Source organism: Schistocerca piceifrons, chromosome 8 (genome assembly GCF_021461385.2).
Source record: "Schistocerca piceifrons isolate TAMUIC-IGC-003096 chromosome 8, iqSchPice1.1, whole genome shotgun sequence".
In the NCBI taxonomy this organism is placed as follows: Eukaryota; Metazoa; Arthropoda; class Insecta; order Orthoptera; family Acrididae; genus Schistocerca; species Schistocerca piceifrons.
In genome coordinates this window covers 183,401,192-183,415,996 of record NC_060145.1, presented here as the reverse complement: position 1 = coordinate 183,415,996, position 14,805 = coordinate 183,401,192, and the positions used below count along the sequence as shown (strand labels likewise).

The 14,805-nt window shown below is 37.0% G+C and overlaps 1 protein-coding gene across 1 annotated transcript in view; it reads left to right on the top strand.

The window, feature by feature from the left end:
* Nucleotides 1-14,805, top strand: part of LOC124712171 (protein sax-3-like) — an 89,837-nt gene that overhangs the window by 42,815 nt on the left and 32,217 nt on the right. Inside the window, exons 11-17 of the mRNA XM_047242466.1 lie at nt 1,054-1,256; nt 1,348-1,508; nt 1,971-2,281; nt 2,718-2,886; nt 4,213-4,349; nt 9,281-9,443; nt 10,768-10,955. Of these exons, the coding sequence (XP_047098422.1) occupies nt 1,054-1,256; nt 1,348-1,508; nt 1,971-2,281; nt 2,718-2,886; nt 4,213-4,349; nt 9,281-9,443; nt 10,768-10,955 (1,332 nt within the window). The remainder of the gene's footprint in view (nt 1-1,053; nt 1,257-1,347; nt 1,509-1,970; nt 2,282-2,717; nt 2,887-4,212; nt 4,350-9,280; nt 9,444-10,767; nt 10,956-14,805) is intronic.

The window sequence follows — 14,805 nt, the reverse complement described above, 5'->3', positions numbered from 1 at the left end:
CCATGGAAAGTATAATCCAGGAATGGCTCTTTTTTTCTCTCTTTCAAAAATCATCCCATCTCATCAGATCCGAAGGAGGGTTTTCAACAACATCCCAGAGTTCATCATGAACCAAATACCCTTGCATGTCAATTTTCCATGTCGAATAATTTTCAGGTCCGATCAACTTTTCAACCACTGGAAGTCCAGTTGGGGCTGAACCATTCATTTCTAGCTCTCACTGAGGAAAAAAAAAATTGCACTCTGCACACACGAATGATCGCTCAACAAAAAATGAATGATCAGCACTCACATAACTTATAACTTCTGAAACAAACTGTAGATTTCCACAATTTTAATATTTATAAAACCTTACTTTCACAGGCTTGCCTGGGCCCATATGCTTTTGCTGAGAATTTTTCAATAAAAAATGAAAGCTTTCTGAAGTAACATTTTATTAATCAATCAGAACATGCATAACAACTACTACGTACCCAACAACACTTAATCACACTGAGTAATTACAGCACAAAAGAATAAACAAAGAAAAGCCCAATGTCAATTTACATATCACAACATAGAAATGTAGTTACTTTCACATAAGTGACAATATCAAAATTAATTAAGGCCAGACTAGCAGATAATGATTCTCTCTAGCAGATAATGATTCTCTCTTTCTCATGGTCTTAGTGAGCAAAAGAAATAAAGCAACCTATTTAAGTTTGTAAAATTGACAATCATAGTATATAATAGAAAATTCAAGTAGAAATAACTTACAAATTATCAGAATATTGGTACTAATGAATGTAACTTTATGTATTGTTTATATTAAGCAGATCTTGACTTTGCCAGGATCTAAAAGCAGCAGCTTAATAGTGGAAGAGGAGGAACAGTAGTAGGTTTTTCAAAATACTGGTAGCTATCAACTCACCTGTAGGTGGGGGATTGGAGGGGGGGGGAGGGAGGGAGGGGATGATTTTCATATCTTTCCGTGTGTCTATGTGCCATCCATCTGTGGTTGCAGATGCTCAGTTTTTTTGTCACTAACTTGAATTATAATCTTTTTTACTCTAGATTCAGATAAAAGGGAAAGGGAGCAAAGTTCTTGCCCAAATGACACTAAATGCAACAACTACCTCAGTTTTGCTGAACAACTTGACAACTGGCAGCTCATATACAGCACGTGTTGTAGCCTACACTAGGGTAGGACTGGGGCCATTCTCAGCACCTGCCCCTCTGGTAATGGATCCTGCTTTATTGCACCAGTATCCACCAAGGTGAGTAAAACTCAGACAGAAAAATTTCATGCTAGGAAATGTTCAACCTCATTTTCCTGAACTGTTATGAAATTGAATTATCTTTTGGCAGGGCACATCCCAGTGAAAGTGGCGCAGCTGGAGGTGTTGTGAGAGAAACCTGGTTCCTTGTCCTGATGGGTGTCCTCATTATTGCAATGGCTGTTGGTCTTGTGGGTTTTATCTACCTTCGCAGGAGGCAGGCTCTTAGCAAAGAACTTGGTCATTTAAGTGGTTTGTATAATTGATCTTTCTTTTGACTTGAGTAACTCACTAAATGTACAGACTGATTATATCACATTTTAGATGAATTTTTCTGATTTTTCCAGTTCACTGTAGGTGGAAGTTATGATAACTCCTTGTAACCTTTTCTAGATTGTTTAGTTTTGTTCATGTCTTGAGATCTCTGTCAATAATCAGCATTTCAAAAATCAATCAACCACACATCCCCCCCTCCCCTCTCTGCTCTCTCTTTCTCTCTCCCCTCCCCCCCCCCCCCTCTCTCTCTCTCTCTCTCTCTCTCTCTCTCTCTCTCTCTCTCTCTCTCTCTCTCTCTCTCTCTCTGTCTCTCTCTCTCACACACACACGCACACACAATTACATAGTGTGAAGTTATCAACTGTCAGTCACAGATGTTCATCGACTTATAATTTATCATCTGAAGAATGTTAGCTTATATGTTCTGTTGTATTGCAGTTCCTGTTGTGCATGGGAATGATATTCCTCAATTGAACTTGATGAATGGCAAGGAAACACTGTGGATTGATAGAGGCTGGAGACCTACTGATTGTGCTGACAAAGATTCATCTGGTTTATTGGAGACAAAGCTTCTTAATAATCAGACACTCAACCATGAGCTCAGTTCAAATACAACTGATTATGCTGAGGTTGACAGCCGTAACCTGACCACATTTTATAATTGCCGCAAGGATCAGCAGCAGCCGGAAATACCTGCACCTTATGCCACAACAACTCTCATCAATTCACTTCCTCGGAGGGACAATTTGGTAGGTATTATACTTAGATATCATTATGTGATTGTACAGAACACTGGTAGAAATTGGGCTCTGTGATTTTGAGAAGAGTGATTACTAAGTTATTAAAGTACGTGTAAAGTACGTGAATAGTAGTTCAATGTAAAAATTACCAGAAATATTTTTGATTGGTATTTTGTATCAGGCAGCAATGTTGTTTAATAAACAATTTACTTGGCTCCTTCTTATTTCAGTAAAAAATTCTGTTTGCACATAATTTGAGGAAGTGATAGTTGTTGCTGTGATTTGATTTGAAAGAGTCTGATAGTTTTATCTTAATTTTTTTTACACAAATCCAAGATAAAATATATAAGCACAATATCATTTGAGTTATGCTTATGATTTTAAAATTTGCACATATGTTTCAACTCTAAAATTAATTAAAACCAGTCTACATTATTTCCTGTAGGAGAGCAGTCATTTGTTTGAACCAGTTAATGTGGCTGACCAAGGTGAATCAAAAACCTCTAGTTCAAGTGATTCTTGTGTGAAGCACAATTTGTCGAGTATGGAAACTAATCCAGACACTGGAAACAAATCAAGCAGCATGAGTTCAGAAATTGGAAGTCTTTACACAGGTAAGCAGTAACTGCTTTGTACTTTCATAATTTGGTAGCAATGCACATACATTAAGTAGTTTTCCTGAATGTGGATTCTTAGAACAAGCTTTAGCAAGAATTGAAGCTATTCCTCAACCTTTGCAAAAGCTACTCAATTTTTTCCACATCAGTTAATTTCCTGGAAATAAATTTTCACATTTAAGTTGCTTTATGAGAATAGAGGACATGTACCAATATGAGAATTTTAGTGGTATTGAAAGCAGACACATATACGAGGTGGCACAATGGTAAGACACCAGGCTCACTTTTGGGAGGATAGAAGTTCAAATACCTATCCAGTCATCTAGTTTTAAGTTTTTCATGAAGTCCCTAAACCACTTACAGCAAATTTTGCAGTGCTTACTTTAACAAGGAAAATACAAATTTCCTTTCCTCTCCTTTTCCAGTTTGTTGAGTTCAGTCTCTAATGACCGCATCATCAGAAAGATATGCATTCCAGCTTGCTTCGTATGCAAAAATGGTCACTGTACATTAGGAAATGCTGTAACTCTCTGTCACTACCTGTTCATTAATATTTTATATTCCTATGGAAATGTAAAGTTTCTATCTGAGAACCGAAACATATTAAAAATTATTTTTAAATGAAAAATATGTTATTTACTTTTTCCATAAAATGCTATTGAAATTCATAGTATGCAGCAAAGACAACAGCTGAATATTAAGGGTTACCAAACACTCCCTTTCTTGATTCCCTGTACGGCCAAAGCATAATTGTTTTTTTATCGTACTGTGATAAACATTTAGTGGCTGATTAGTTTCACATGTATGCTATGGCACTGTAATACATGCTACTACATCTTTTCACATCACTTATGGTTTGTTGGAAGATCTACACCACTAACACAAATTAATTTCTTCCAGTCTTTGGCATAAACAAACTGAATTATGTGAATATTGTTGCTAAAACTATTTGTCAGTATAAAACTATTTTCAAATTCAAATTAAAAGTTCTTTTGTCATTTGGGAAGTGTGTCTCATTTGTTATTAGCTTAAAATCAATATATATCCATTTGTCGTACACTTCAACTTGTTATACCCTACATCTGCATTCATTTCTCTCCAGTACCTCTCAGTATTTTTACAATGATTCCCATATTAGCACAACACATTACTCATATTATGTGGCACAGTTTGACATAGCCTGAGGAAAAGGTAGTTATTGAGTTGTGAGCATTCCTAAGGAATTCAATGGCAATAGTTGACTATTACTGATAATATTTCAGCAAAAAATATCATACTACTTCATCTTGTAGCAGTAAAATTCATTGCACTTTTGTAATGCAGATGACAACAGACTTCAAGCTAACAAGTTACCAGTGTCACATCGTGGGAATGAGTTGCTGCCTAACTGGTCCGAATTCTTGCCACCTCCACCAGAGCACTCCCCTCCTTCTGCCAGCACGAGGCTTCTTCCAGGTCAAGTAAGTATCATCACCAGCAAACATCTAGAAAATAATTGTTTACATAAATGATACTGTAAGTGAGAGATGAGGTTCTTAGCAGAAATATACATCTGTGAGAAATTTCGACATCATTTTTTCTCTTTGTTACATTTCTTTAATAAGTAAGTTAAATGTATCATTCGATTTTAGTAATGAATGAAATGACAGTTCATAACTATGACTACTGTGAAAGCATCCAAAGACAGGCTGTTATATAAATATCACATAAACTGAATATTTTAATTTTTTAAAAAGATAAGGTGCTTAATTACAATAAGAGGAAAACTCAGAAAAGAAATGTATTAGCCTGTTACACTTTCTGTTGACATCTCAGCAACAGAAATTGTATATTGATAGATAATTATCATTAACACTGAACCTTTCACCCTTCTATAACATCTATTCAGCTCCTTCTTAGCTAATGATAGCAGTGTGTTTATGGTGCCTGAAAATGCTTATAGTTTCTGCCCTTCATAGAATTTTTCTTGTCACACTTACCTTTGGTTGCGGTTGTTAGTGCATGCGTCTCAGAAAATATTCGAGAACAACACTGAGCAAAGGAAGGTAATGAATGTAACAAATAATGAGATGTCTGTGATCTACAAGCTATTTGTACGTATTTGGGGACAAAGTGGAGCTAATCCAATTGACCGCCAGTTGAAAATCTTGGGTGGGGGTTGGGTCAAAGAACAGAAGGAAATGAATATTGCTGTGCCAGCATACATGCATTTTTTAGGTTCTGTTTGTATCAAACTGGTATCTAGGCACCGTGGAAGGGATACATATAGCAGTGTTTGTTGGGATGTAAGGAAAATTAGCTTGCTGCAAAAATTTCTCTTTCTTGACACCAGTATCTATTAAGAGGAAGATGAGAGTGATGTTAATGAAGTTAATACTGGAATAAGCATGTAATAAAATATAATAAAAAGGTTTTCAATTTAAACAAGGTTTACGATGTAGCACTCAAGACATTAAGATCTAGCCAGTCATCTCATCTATGAGTCTGTAATACCCATGGGATGTACACTGCTCAACAAATTTTGGAATGCTATCATAAAATGTAGCCTATGACAGTAGAGGCATCAGCTCTGTCTGGGTATCTTGAAAGATGCAACATTAACCAAATGCATTGGTCAGCACAGTCCCCAGACGTGAATGCAATAGAGCACACATGAAACCTGTTGAAGGTTACTAATGCACAACATCTGAATCCACAATACAATCTTCAGAACCTCAGTGAAGCTGCCATTGAGGAGTGGGACCTCATGCCCCCAGACAAACTTGATGGTCTCATCCAAATCATGCCTCATAGACTGGAAGAACTCATCCAGATGTGGAGAGGACACTACTGAAGACTTATGATCATCATCATGTGATAAAGATTTTCACTATTTTTGTTTTTAAGTTAACGAAAGTTGTTCTTGTTTTCAGCAGGAGTTATGTTTATTTTTACAAACCTCATTGGGTGTACAATAAGAAGTCATTGTAGTAAACTCTATGATATTCCAAAGTTTTGTTGAGGTATGTATATTTCACAGAATGTTGGCATGGTTCAATGGGAAGTAAATGTCTCTCCAAGATTTTAGATGTTAAAAGTTAAGTGCAACTGTAAACAGCAGTACATCACCAACAGTACCTCACAGTCTGACTGGCGCCCAGGCTGTGAGCAAAGTTAATACCCTCACTAACTGGAAGATGGGTCGATCAGTCATCAACATAATGCACATAAGAATGGACCTACAAAACCAGAGAGACAGATAAAAGTATGTTATCCAAAGTGAATACCATTTGCAACAATCATAAAGACTTCTTGTGAAAGCCGTGTTAATATTTTTATTTCACTTGCAAAAGAATGTACATAATTGATTTTGTGGTGTGTGGAAAAAAGATATAATATGAGCACTGAATACTTGCAAAAGATTTTGCCTTGGCAGAGAAAAAAAAATGCTGAAAGAGAGTAGAACATGCCAAATGAAGAAAAATAAGAAATCTGATGGTTCAGTATGCAATATGTTAATAACAGTTTATGTAGAAGTTAATCTTGAATACCTGAAATTTAATGAAGTTTTATTACATTGTTGTCCTTAGAACATACAAAAATATCATGTTTTGTGATAATTTAAATGAAAGGTTTCTGCACCATGGTAAGCGGGTGTGGGAGCTAACAGATGCTGAAAAACAAAAGGGTAGGTTCTGGATGATTAAAACTTTCTGAGAAAATGGTATAGAAGCATGTACAGCCTGAAGAGGAAATTCATAGATGTTGCTGATATTGTACAGACAATTTTGAGCTGACCCACAACTTCTTCACTTTTGAAGGCCAGACATACCAACAATTAAAGGGAACAGCCATGGGTACCAGGATGGCCCCCTCGTATGCCAACCTATTCATGGGTCGCTTAGAGGAAGCCTTCTTTGTTACCCAGGCCTGCCAACCCAAAGTTTGGTACAGATTTATTGATGACATCTTCATGATCTGGACTCACAGTGAAGAAGAACTCCAGAATTTCCTCTCCAACCTCAACTCCTTTGGTTCAATCAGATTCACCTGGTCCTACTCCAAATCCCATGCCACTTTCCTTGACGTTGACCTCCATCTGTCCAATGGCCAGCTTCACACGTCCGTCCACATCAAACCCACCAGCAAGCAACAGTATCTCCATTATCCTCTATCTAGATACTTCCCACTAACACCAACCTGTCAGAACTCCGGAGATGGGAACTTGCCCTTCAGTATATCCTCTCTTCTCGTTACCCGCCAGGCCTCAACTTCTGCTAATTTCAAGTTGCCGCCGCTCATACCTCACCTGTCTTTCAACAACATGTTTGCCTCTGTACTTCCGCCTCGACTGACATCTCTGCCCAAACTCTTTGCCTTTACAAATGTCTGCTTGTGTCTGTGTATGTGCGGATGGATATGTGTGTGTGTGTGCGAGTGTATACCTGTCCTTTTTTCCCCCTAAGGTAAGTCTTTCCACTCCTGGGATTGGAATGACTCCTTACCCTCTCCCTTAAAACCCACATCCTTTCGTCTTTCCCTCTCCTTGCCTCTTTCCTGACAAAGCAACCATTGGTTGCGAAAGCTAGAATTTTGTGTGTATGTATGTGTTTGTTTGTGTTTCTATCGACCTGCCAGCGCTTTCGTATGCTAAGTCACATCATCTTTGTTTTTAAATATATTTTTATTTTATCCCATTCATCTATACCACATTGACTTGTCAATCTGCATTTCCATAAAACCATCAATTATATTGTTGTAGGCAAAATTAAAAAACAGTTTTCCTTTCATCAGAGACATGCCCACTACTACCCACATTCTGCAGTATACACAATATTGCAAAGAGTTTACAAAGCGAAAGAGTTTACATACTGTCTTGACAAAAGAAGAATCATCACCAAGTTACAACAACATTTAATAAATGAATCCAGAAACAAATTTAATAATTAGTATTAGATTGTGTAATTAATAACATGATTTTAAGTTAGCCAGATATTTCTAAAAGAAGAAAAATATTAACCGTACATACAGAGTGTAACAAATTAATTTTTTTGTACAGTTTAGTTTGAAATACCATGCATCATATACAAAATCAAATTAAATTCTTTCAGTGAAACAGCCGAAAATGTTCACCTGTACCAGATTTGGGATTAATCCTGGTATCAGCTACTCCTTAAAAAAAAGTTATTTTGAAAAGGGTGTCCCATTACAGAGTGTTGTAAGGGGTGAAGAGAACTTACAGGGACAAACTTCCTTAGGCCCCTCCTGGCAGAGAAAGGATTAAAAGATTCACGATTGGTTTTGGTTGAACTCTTGGCAGTGTACCCACATAACAGAATGTTTTCTATATGACGAATGAGCTTAAACAGTATTTACAAGCTGCCAATTAATTGGAAAAAGGTAGAAGCCCACACCGATTTGTAAGGTATATTGCTGCTATAAAGTGTACCACTCAACTTGTAAAATTTTTTCATCCATTTTTAACCATTTGTGCAAACAATTCTAACCTTCATGTTTGTAGTACTGACATTCTGGTCCTTTTGTTATCAATGCTTTTCATTGAGCAAACATTTGTTTGGGATGGCATTACCATCTCGGACAACTGTCATCTGTGAGCTCCAATAAAATATTGCACTATGATTGTATCATTATCATCAGTGAATTTGGGGTATGTGCTATTGGTAACCATCTACTTGGACTAGTTGTTTTCCCAGGTTGCCCTAATGGACAAATGTAACTGAAATTCCTGCAGAACACATTATCCGTTGTGTTTGGGGATGTGCTACTGGTAGTGTATCTCATCATGTGGCTGATACACGATGTAGAGCTAGCCCATTACTGTGTTATCATTCAACGATATTTCAGTAGCTCCATAAGTGATCAGCCTTTTTGTGTATGGCCCACCTGATCTCAAGACTTAAATAACCTTAAGTTTTGCTTGTGAATCCACTTGGAAGTTCTTATATATTAATATAATAGTTGATAGACAGACAAAAGCAATATCTTTATGCAACACGTGATACCGTAAACCGACAGAATGGATGGCCTATCCAAACAAGTGAGATGGTGTGTCATGTCATGTGTAAGTGGATGCACTGCATCTCACAGAGTCCACTCTGAACATCTATTGTAAACTGAATGGCACTGTCACATGGTAATTTTCAGTATCACATTATAAATGTGGTCTCACTTCAGGACATAATATTTTGTTCCGACCTCTCTTTAGAATGACTTCCTAGTTTGCCTTTATGATTTCTAATTGCCCTTTAATAACTGCCAAATATCATAACTAATATGTATGTACAGGTAATCTGCATTATAATGCAATATGTATTTGCTGTTTTAACAGAATGTACCAGCACACTCAAATAAACTGAAAATTTTATTTTTTGCCTAATTTGTATGTTTCCAGGCACCTACTCAAACAACAAACTCTACAAATCGTGGAGTTTCTCCCAGTTTTCACTCTCATCAACCAGGATATAATCCAAACAGTCCTCTATTAGGCAAACGTAGTAACTGCTCGAGAGAAGGCACTCCTGTGGGACAACTGCACCCTACTGATGGAAGTGGAGGTAATTATTAACAAAAAGCAAGTTTAGCATTTAATGTCCAGTCACTGAGTCTTTAGAGATGAAGCACGTTTTCAAATTGGAAAGGGATGGGGAAGAAAATTGGCTGTGCCCTTTTCAAAAGAACCATCCCTGTGATTATCTTAAATGATTTAGGGAAGGCTAAATATGAATGGCTTGGGTCGAGTGTTGAACCCCATTCCTCCAAAATGATTCCAGTGCTTCAACAAAATGCCATCTCACTCATTTATAATTACTGAAATTGCCAGTAATGCAAAACACTGTTTTTTCCGAGTTCCCAAACATGTTCCAGCACCAATGAGCCATCATCAGTGGATTTCTAGTTTATTTAATCTGTAATGTGAACATTTTTCCTAAATGATTACAAAATTAGTTTTATAATCATTTAATAAAAATGCTCACATTACAGATTACATAAAACTGGCATAACTGGCTGACCTTACATCCAACAATTTTAACTGCAAACACGGTAAACATAAGGAGCTGCAAATCCAAATGATGAATATTACTGAAGTTGTTAAAACAAAATTTTCTGGTGATTCTCATTCTCAAGAGCTTGTATAAAGCAGAATCTTCAAGGACATGGAGTGATTTGAGACAATAATTAATGACATAACATGGAACAGCATGCTACATTAGCTATTACTTAGAATTACACAATTCTACTTGAATTAAATCTATAAATAATATTTAATATAATCTAATTACATCATAATAGAAACTGCATTACTTTATGCAAACTACTAGTTTTGCAGATGCACTGTCCCTTTGCTGCTTTCTTGCTAATGCTTAAATTTCAGGCAAATACATGAACAACTAGTGACAGAAAGTAATTACTAGAGTATGCCATGAAATGAGGTGTAGTTGAATTTTTAGAATCCAAACAGATACTTTCTGTCACAGGATCTCAGTATTCACACATTCCCAAATGAAGTAATTTACTTCACTGTTCTGTTTTATGTTTATTATTCTCTGCTTCACAATATACAAAGACTGAGGAGCTGCACTCTCTTTCATGCATGAATTTAGTGTTGTCTTGCTACATAAAAGGGATATATTGTAATCAAAGGGAATATTTCTATTATCGGCACATTGTCAAACCAAGGAAACACTCAAAATGGTTTTAGTTAAATACTAATGGAAAACAAAGATCCCTTCTTAATAGTGTTCTGCCTTCTGACCCCCATTATCCATTATTTAAGGCACTCCATTTTGAGTAAATATTAAACTGTCTCATTTAAAGCCAGTCAGTTGAACAGAGACCAATACTATAACTTCACTTCTCATTTGACATCTTTGGTTATAGGAGGTAGTTCAGGGCATGGTCCACCAGTGCCTCCTGTAAGAGGAGGCAGCAGTTGTGGCAGCAATGGTTACTCATCAAACTGGAATCCGCAGCAGGGAGGAAGTGGGGCCAACTCCACAGGAAAAGGAGATTATGGAAACAGCAGTGGGCGATACGCTATGCTGCCCCCACCACAACATCCTCCTCCGGTAAGCATTTAGAAGACATTCACTAAAATATTAAGTATATCAATACTATTACATAACAACAATTTGACCTATATTACACCACCTTCATCACTGTTTTACACACTCCCTCCCTCCGCAAGAAAGTGTACTGCAGACATTACTCTTCATATGACACAATGGTCATGACATAACAGCAAATAGTTATTCATTGAATAGTGTGACTTGCATTATAAACACTGGATTAAGAAAAAATAATGAAAATAAAGTCTTACAATTCTGATACAGTAAGCATCAGAATCAGTATGTCAATATCAATGGTCAAATTATGAAAAGGATAGTTGCAACTCACCATATAGCAAAGAGACTGAATCACAGATAGTCACAACCCCAAAAGACCATCAGAAAGTGAGCTTTCAGCCAACAAAGCCTTCATTGGAAATAGACAACAGACACAGACATATGCACATGCAAATGCAACTCACACACACATGACCACAGTCTGTGGCTGCTGAGGCCAGATGGTGGTCAATGGTCACATTTTAACATCAGATTTCAAAAGTTGTTTTTAAATTTGTCTCTGTTCTTGTCTCTGTGTCATTTGTAGAGTTGAATTTTTTTGGGACCTAGAAACAACAAAAATTAGTATTAAATATGAACTCTTAAAGAAACCGTAAACTTTATAGATACACTTTGGCCTGCAAAATCTGCCACTTACTTCATTGACTGCTGTTTGGTACATGTGAAGGTAGTCACCACTTTTAACTACTCCATCAAATTAGTAATGCACATCATGCCACATAAAATGAACAGACACTCATTGTGCTGTGTATCTCCAAGTATAGTAATCTGCAATCCTTGCTGTACAGTATATGGGTGTCTGAAGTTGTTTTAGCTTTGAAAATGAGTACAAGACACTTTAAAAAAGCATACTCTTACCTAAGTCAGAATGAAATTCTTTAAACCATCTAGTGTTCATTGTCTTTATTTCTGCATCAATGTATATTATTCACAAGACATAAAAATGCAACTCAAATTTGTTTCTTTGACTTGTGTAAGTAGTCTTGAGATCCAGTTATGAACCCCCTTTTCCCATGCACATATTTAAATGTGCCATGCCACTGCAAGCATGCAGCATATAACATCATAGACTCGCCTAGAATATCCAAGACAATGCCCTTCAGGTGTGGTGCGATCTGTTATGTTGTCAATGTTGTTACTAATGGAGACTGATGAAACTCAAAAAACTGATTGTCAAGAGTGAACAGAAGTGAACTGGAAGAATACATTTATAGTCATGCCTAGCTCTCATTTCTTTTTAAACTTTGTTCATACAAGCTGCACATGCAACTTCTGAGCACCTCTCACAACACAGCCCACACAACATGTGGCCACAGTGGTAGCGTATTTCTTCTGTGGTCCAATTGGAATGTTGAAAGGCTGAACAGCCAACAGGATGAGAGAAATATAACTGTAATTTGGCTTTTGACAGCAATAAATATGAGAGTAGGGACCAGTAATCATCCAGTGAGATAGACAGGTGAGATCTTTCAAGATTTTGAGGATAAACAATATTCAGTCTAACCTTCAGTAATCAATGATGTGTTGGCTCCTGCAACAAAAAATTATAGGATGACTTCATTTACTGGACTCTTCAGTGGAGGACTGAAACCCTTTGAGAAACAATTATATGACATGAGTTTCAAAGTTACTTTCTGAGATTGTGAAAAGCTCCATGTTGCTAGTCATTTTGTCATCTTGACATGTAACAACAAGGAAGTACAAGACATATATAGCTATAAGATGTGACATTTGATCTTCTTATTTGATTCCTGAGACAAAACAGCAATCAGCGGCATGGTTATACCCATTATCACCTGTAAGTTTATGCTAGACAGAAAAATCTCTCAATACATAACTTGAGAGATTTGGAAAGACTGTAACATTTTGTTAGTAGACTTCAGGCTATAGTTAATGAATCTTATTTTGCAAGATTTCATTGTCTTATAGTGATGTATAACCATACACTATGGCCTAAACACAGCTCTCATTAAAACAGAAAAATATTGTCTTACATCATGATCTTCCACATTTTTATGAAGTTATTTCTCTAGAGCTAGCATACTGCTGAAGAAGTGGAAATGGCTGTTAAAATATACCTTTCCATACAGTAAAGAGAATTGTACGAGTATGGGGTGCAAACACTGTTGTACCATTATGATAAAAGTCAGGCAGACATCAGAATTATATTGAGAAATAGTCCTACATAAGTAGAATTACGTGTTTGTATTGCACCTTACTATTAAATAGTCCTGATATCTTCACAAAATTAAGCTCTACTATTAGATCATGGATGTATCATGTTTCAACTATTTAAAAGTGCTCACTGAACGTTATGAACAACTTTTCTACACTACGCAATTTGAAGGTACTGAGAACATTTTGAAGCACTTTTGCCTTGCGATTGTGTAAAAATAATTACCAAATGTTTAAAAACTTATAAAAATTGTACATCTTTTCTAATAGTTATTTATCTTTCATGCAGTACAAAAACAAACCATGTGACTCCACTGTATTTGCACCATATGCAGGGTGATTATAATTAAAGCTCCAGTTTCAAAACATTGTAAAAAAAAGAACTGATGCTCAGAATGGCATCAAATTTGAACAGAATATTGGCAAAAAAGGGAAAATGTTACGGAACAAAAAAAAATAAAATGGGTTAACAAAGATATCCCCACTAGATGGCACTGTAAGTGTCATAAACTAAATGGGTTCAGCTATAAATGACAAATGAATCACACTACGATAACTATGGTCTGAACTGCATGTTAAACCAGCCATACTGTGCAATGTGCATGACTGCACAGGTTTGTTTTCAACAATTGTACACTGTTTTTTGGGTGAGCCTATGCACCAGGGCAAGTTTGTATCACACAGGATGGGAAAAACTGGTTTTTAACTGAACTGCCCTGAGGCCAAATCTGCATAAAAAGCAAAACGAAATTGGTTTTTAATTGTTGGGAGACTGGCACAAGATGTTCAGTATACTGTCCACCATTTTCTACCACAAGCTACCGAGCGAGGTGGCGCAGTGGTTAGCACACTGGACTCGCATTCGGGAGGACGACGGTTCAATCCCGTCTCCGGCCATCCTGATTTAGGTTTTCCGTGATTTCCCTAAATCGTTTCAGGCAAATGCCGGGATGGTTCCTTTGAAAGGGCACGGCCGATTTCCTTCCCAATCCTTCCCTAACCCGAGCTTGCGCTCCGTCTCTAATGACCTCGTTGTCGACGGGACGTTAAACACTAACCACCACCACCACCACCACCACAAGCTGAAAATGAGAAACAGCATGTCTCACAACAAAGCTGAGTGTCTCAGGGGACATGTCCAGAATGCATTGCACAATGTGTGCTTTCAGTTGAGCTACATTTATAATCAGAACACTGAACACAGCATCTTTCATATAACCAAACACCCAGGAGTCTTAGGTGATCTGGACTGCCAGACTGTGACAGCTGATAACATTAGTATTTCCAGAATGCCTCTACAGCTGTTGCTTCAGTGGCTATGTAATGTGTGGAGGAATGCCGTCTTCCATAAAAATGAGCCTACCCACAGATCCACCCTATTAAAGGGCTGGAATGTCATTGGTGTGCAAAAGACTCTCAAAGCATTTACTAGTGATGGTACATATAAAAGGACTTGCAGGACACACTTCCTCGAAAAAATGTGGCCTTACGATAAACAGTGCTGTCAACTCACACAACACAGTTACCTTTGCAGAATGAAGTGGCACTAGTTGATGTGCGAGCAGATTTTCCATTCCCATATTCTACGATTCTGTGTATTAACATGTGTTTGGAGATG